Source organism: Bidens hawaiensis, unplaced genomic scaffold, assembly GCF_021521415.1.
Source record: "Bidens hawaiensis isolate Kalapana, Puna unplaced genomic scaffold, B.hawaiensis_p1.1 tig00017777_1, whole genome shotgun sequence".
NCBI lineage: Eukaryota > Viridiplantae > Streptophyta > Magnoliopsida > Asterales > Asteraceae > Bidens > Bidens hawaiensis.
The window spans coordinates 377959-384342 of record NW_027492684.1 but is presented as its reverse complement, the minus strand read 5'-3'; the positions used below and the strand labels follow the sequence as shown (position 1 = coordinate 384342).

Genomic DNA, 6384 nt, shown 5'->3' with positions numbered 1-6384 from the left:
ACCGAAGGCAAGGAGATTGGTATGCGCACTGTGTTACCATCGTCTTTTGTCGGTGGTCCACGGTACATGTACAAACACTATCAGGATGCTCTTGCTATTTGCAGAGTATACGGTAAACCTCAGTACTTTATTACATTCACATGTAATGTGAAGTGGCCTGAGATTGAAAGATATATGTCTCGATTCCCTTCGCTGAGGTCGCAAGATCGTCCCGATATCATCGCCCGAGTCTTTCACATAAAACTTCGGCTACTTCTAAACTTTATTAAGACCAAGAAACCGTTTGGTGATATTGTTGCAGGTAATGTTCCAAATGCATGTTTTTTGCATTTATCTTTATCTTTTCTTCCCTAATGCATCCTGCATTGATGTCGCTATTATTGTTACTTCAATGCAGATTTATATACTGTTGAGTTTCAAAAGAGAGGCCTTTCGCATTGCCACATACTTTTGTGGGTCACTCCTTCGTGCATAATCCGAGACGCTTCCGATATTGATAATTTCATCTCAGCTGAGATTCCAGATCCTTCAATTGACCCACACCTGTACAACATAGTCACAGAGCTTATGATTCATGGACCGTGTGGACTTCTAAATCCAAATTCGCCATGCATGGACTCTGGATCTTGCTCTAAGAGCTTTCCCAAACACTATGAGCCAGAGACTTCATTCGATGATAGTGGACGTGCAAATTATAGACGAAGATCGAATGGTTTCTTTGTAAGAAAGGGCAATGTAAATATAGATAACAGATACGTTGTGCCTTACAACCGTACTTTGTCTTTGCATTTTATGGCTCACATAAATGTTGAGTATTGTGGTTGGAGTATGCTCAATATAAGTATTTCTAAGACACCAAATTCAGCCGATGTAGGAAATCAAGCTCACGCTACGAGCATCAATGAAATTCAGAATTTTGTCGATGGCAGATTCATCTGTCCACACGAGGCAGCATGGAGAATATTTAACTTTGACATTCATGTTAGAAATCCTGCCGTACAAGTGTTGGCTGTCCACTTAGAAAACATGCAGAATGTTACATTTAGAGACAATGACCAACTTCAAAATGTAGCAGATAACCCATTTAACAGAAGAACAACCTTAACAGAGTGGATTTCAAACAATGATAGGGATAGTAGTGGGCGGCATCTCAAGTACATAGATTATTTGATAGAGTATAAATGGGATGCATCATCAAAGGCATGGTTAAGGCGGGCCTCAGACAAAGCTCCTGCAATAGGAAAGCTAATCTACATACATCCTAGCTGCGGAGAGACGTTTTTCTTGCGCATGTTGTTGGGTTATCAAAAGGGCTGTAGATCCTTTGTGTCTATACGAACAGTCAATGGTGAGGTATGCTCAACATTCCGTGGCTCATGTGAGAAGTTAGGCTTACTTGGTGATGATGTTGAATGGTCAGCAGCGTTTGAAGAGGCTTCAATTTGGGCTACAGCAGCAGAATTGTGCGCGCTATTCACTCAAATGCTTCTTTTTTGTGATAAAACAAATCCTTTGAACATGTGGAACGAACACTGGCATAGGATGGTAGATGATGGACAACGGAACTATGGCATTGTGAATGAGGAGGATCTAAAACAGTATGTTCTGTACGAGCTAGAGTTGCTACTTCGTTCTGGTTCGCAATCTAAGTCGTTAACAGATTGCGGTCTGCCTTTGCCTAGACCTGATTTGCTTCAACAACTACAAAACCACCTCTTAATGGAAGAAAGAAACTACAACCGACGTATACTTTCTGCTGAACACCAGGCGGCCCGTTTAAAGCTCAACCCTCAACAAAATATAATATATGAGGCTGTCACGTCTGCAGTTGCTTCAGCACGTCAGGTATTGATGTTCGTGTATGGTTATGGAGGAACAGGCAAAACCTTCCTATGGACAACAATAATTTCGGCTTTGAGATCTAATGGCAACATAGTGTTAGCTGTTGCTTCCTCTGGCATTGCATCATTGCTGCTTCCATCAGGTTGTACAGCGCACTCGAGATTCAAGATCCCATTAGACGTTACAGAAAACTCTTTATGTCACATTAAGAAAAACACGCAACTTGGCCAACTATTAACAGAGACGTCTCTTATCATTTGGGACGAGGAACCAATGAATAATCGAAGATTCTTTGAAACTCTAGATAGATCTCTTAGAGACTTATTCGATTGTCAAGCTAAACCTTTTGGTGGAAAGTCGGTCTTACTTGGTGGTGACTTCAGACAAACACTTCCAATAGTACAAGGTGCTACAAAGTCAACAATTCTTGCTTCGTCTTTACCAAGATCTTATATGTGGAACGATTTCAAGGTGTATAAATTAACCGAAAACATGCGCCTCCAAAGACCAAACATCACTGCTGCAGAAAAAATCTAATCTCGACATTTTCATCTTGGTTGGTTTCTGTAGGTGATGGAGAAATCGGTACCCCAGACGATAGCGAACCACAAGACGTTAAAATCATACGTATACCCGATCAATATCTAATACCCTATACAGACGATGCATTAAGAGAGCTCATACACTTTATATACGACAACGATACATTACAAAACCCCGATGCAATGACTCTTTCAAGGAAGGCTATCGTCTGCCCAACAAACAACATGGTCCACGAAATCAACTCCATGGTTATCGATATGGCTGCTGGGACAACTAGAACCTACACAAGCACAGACTCTGTTGTTCCTCATCCAGGAGACAACACTGATATAGAAGTATTGTATCCCATCGAGTACCTTAACCTTCTAAACTTCAACGATCTACCAACACACGTTCTTGAGTTGAAAGTCAATTCTCCTATTATACTACTAAGAAACCTCAACCCTAATGGCGGGCTTTGTAATGGCACACGACTTATAGTGACTCAACTGTTACCTACAATCGTGGAAGCCCAGATAATGACAGGAAAGTTTATAGGTCATAAGGTACATATTCCGAAAATATCGTTAACGCATAAGGACAAAGAACTACCATTTGAATTCAAGAGGAAACAATTCCTGCTACGACTATGTTACGCAATAACGATAAATAAAAGCCAAGGTCAATCTCTAGACAAGATAGGAATCTACCTACCACAACCAGTATTCAGTCATGGCCAATTATACGTCGCACTATCAATAGCAACATCACCAAACTCCCTAAAAATTGTTATTGTACCACATGGTTACGACGATCCAGCTTTAACAAAAAAATATTGTATACTCAGATTTTCTAAAGGAAATAGACATTACAGCAACCTAGACTAGCAGATAACTTAACATACACTAATTATACACACAAATATACGTTTACTTCATACTCATAGATACACACAATATACACTTTGCGTCAATTGCTTATACTAACGACTTACATCACAGCATGACAGACAATCCAATTTCGTTGAACACAATTCGTGTCCGTGACATCAAGCCATGATCAAAACCTCAAATGATACAAATACGGGTTATAAACAAATGGATACCGAAATACCAAAAAGAAATCTGCTATTTGTTTGTCGACCATCATGTAAGCGGTCAACTTTAATCTTAATAAATTTTATCTATTCTTTATTGTCTGTAAGTTTGACAACGTGTTTAAATCCAACTAATTTTTTTTTACACAGGATGATGCTATTGAAGTCCTAGCAGATCTTAATCAACAACAACATTTTGATGACATACTCAAGGTTCAAAGTTGCTACACGGTCACAAATTATGTCTCAATATATGCAAGGAACGTAAACAAGGTAGTGGACCACAATGCATCGTTGCGCATCGGACTGAAGGCTCGCTTCATACCTCTCACTGATGTAGACATACCAAGATACTGCTTCAGTTTCGCAACCCATGAGATGCTAAAGACATATCGAGAGCATCAGCAGGTAAACAAATTTATATAAACAACTAAAACTTGCGATGCCTTAGGTATATGTAGCTTCTTTTAGTAGCGTTTCCATCAACGTTTTACCAAAAAATTAAATGAACAAACATTAGTAATCATGTAATCATGTTCATAGGGCTGTTGTGAGAATTCTATTAGTATAGGTTCTGTTCTATATGGTAGTTTTTGTTGAAATTATTTATTATTATTTAAGAATTAAAGCTACTTATTATTCCTATTAACTACAACATGGATGAGAAGGGGGTGGGGGGGGGGGCAGGCGGGGTAGAAATCTTAAATTACATTTCCGTTGTTGCAACAGTTATATTTAATCAAACACACCGGCTTATTTTCACTAATTTAAGTTAATATATAAACACATTTTTAAAGGTAAAATACATAGGCTTAACGGGTTTTTGGAAGAGCATATTTACATTAACCACACACGTACTTATTTCATCGTTTAATATTTTTTACAAATTGTCTAACAACCATCTGCAGATTACATAGGACGACTCGAGAAAAAGTTTTCCCAGAACACAAGCAAGGGTGAAAAGCTTAAGAAATTCGTCATACAAGATGAATGGTAAGAGATAACATATTTGAATCACAAACCAAAAAGAAAATCTATATCAATACAGGTACACTGACATACGTTATAGTAACAGGAAAAAGGAGGTTGAGATAACTTTCTGGAAAGATATGGAACATCTTGCAACTGATGACATACGCGAAGGTGACATAATTGTTATAACATCAACAACTTCATCGAAATATAGAGGTATAGTGTCAACCTTAAAAAGCATACATAATTCTTATGGGTTCCTATAGCAGTATCGAGTAGAACAGTACGGGTACCGGTACGGTACTTAACGAGTAACGGGTACCCATACCTGACCGAATAGACGAGTACGGGTACTGGTACGGTACTTTACGAGATTTTGAAGTTGTATATACATACATAACCAAAACCTAAAATTATGTTTGTAAATTTAGTAAATAGAACATTTTAATTGTAAATTGTCGCATTCAGTTTAAAGTAATGAGTTGGGCCAGTAGTTAAATTAATATTACAAAATGGGTAAAACGTATAAATTAAGGAAAAAGGTATAATAATCTAATTAACATCCATCTACAGTGGAACAACTGGAAACTACAAGGGCCACGACACTGCACGTCAACCCTACATTCCATGAATTTAAAGAAAAGGTTGCCATACTGAAAGCTCTTCCACCTCTTCAAACCAATGTAACAATACACCAAATGCTCAACAGCAATCCAGGAAACAAGGTAACCACACCATCTTGCTATCTCAATTGAAAACTGAATTATATTCACATATTTATCATGTCCTGTAGCCATTAAATTCCACTAAAATAGTTCTTATCATTTGACATATATAACAACTAATTCACTAACATTCAATTACCCAGTACTCAAACTACAAATGCATTGCTTGAATAAAGGACTTTGAGGCTGACCGAACATGGTATACTGTCAAGTGCTCAAAATGTGCAAGAAAACTAGATGAGGAGGAAGAAAACTATGTTTGCGTAGACCATGAAAACATCGATCCAAAGTTCAGGTAATAACACACAAAACACAACAACCGAGTTTACTATATCTCACTAACAACTTCATAACCCACTTGGTCATAGCTATTGTGTCAACGCCTACATCATAGACGATACAGCAACAACAAAAGCCGTGTTCTTCAATGAAGCCATGACAGACATGCTCCAAATCTCCTGCAAGAAATTTGTCATCGAAGGTGCAAACAAAGATACACGCGTCATACCGCATGCGCTCCCAGCACACATCGGTCAACTCAAGCAATTTGACCTAACAATGAAAGCAGACGGAGGAATCATTGTCAACAAAGCTACAAACATAGAAGACAACCAGCCGCTCAATACACATCGACCAACTCAAAGACCCCTCAAAATCACACCAGCAACACCCAAACCCAAAAAACATGACCTGAAAATAAATGAACCTGATACCCCTACCCTAGGTGATCCTCTTATATTTCCTCCTTTTTAATTGATACACATTATATGTACTAACTACAATGTTATATGGCAATGACAAGTGCAGGTAACAAAAAACCGGAACTGAAAAAGCCTAGGAACTGAAACAGGGGAGAAACTCTTTTGGCTACCAGCACCTCCTAATTAGGCAATGACTACACTGACTTTTGTAAACTTTTGTTGCCTTTAATTTGGTAGAAATATAATGTTGCTATGATTATGTAAACTAACTAGGGAAAGCTTTTGTTAACTACCAAATTATAACCCTGTTATATGGCATTAATTTGCAGCGTTTGTAATTATGTTAAACCAAAACTACTTGGCGAATTATAAAATCACCTCTACCAATACTCACAGCCCCGCCGCGGTATAAAAACTAGTTATCAATAATTACCAAGAATATTTAAATAGCAACAATTGACACGACTAATTAATTCTTTGTACTTCCTTTTCAATAGTGATATTTAATGCCTAAGAATATGTCAAA

General features: G+C 38.0%; 1 protein-coding gene across 1 annotated transcript; it reads left to right on the top strand.

Moving 5' to 3' along the window:
• The first annotated feature begins 3461 nt into the window (after window positions 1-3461).
• On the top strand, window positions 3462-6139 carry LOC143554661 (uncharacterized). Its single transcript, XM_077044370.1, has 8 exons — window positions 3462-3497; window positions 3611-3868; window positions 4258-4279; window positions 4369-4453; window positions 4536-4648; window positions 5006-5157; window positions 5301-5452; window positions 5526-6139. Exons 1-7 carry the CDS (start codon window positions 3462-3464, stop codon window positions 5325-5327), a joined length of 693 nt encoding a protein of 230 aa, XP_076900485.1. The 3' UTR covers window positions 5328-5452; window positions 5526-6139.
• Window positions 6140-6384: the final 245 nt, after the last annotated feature.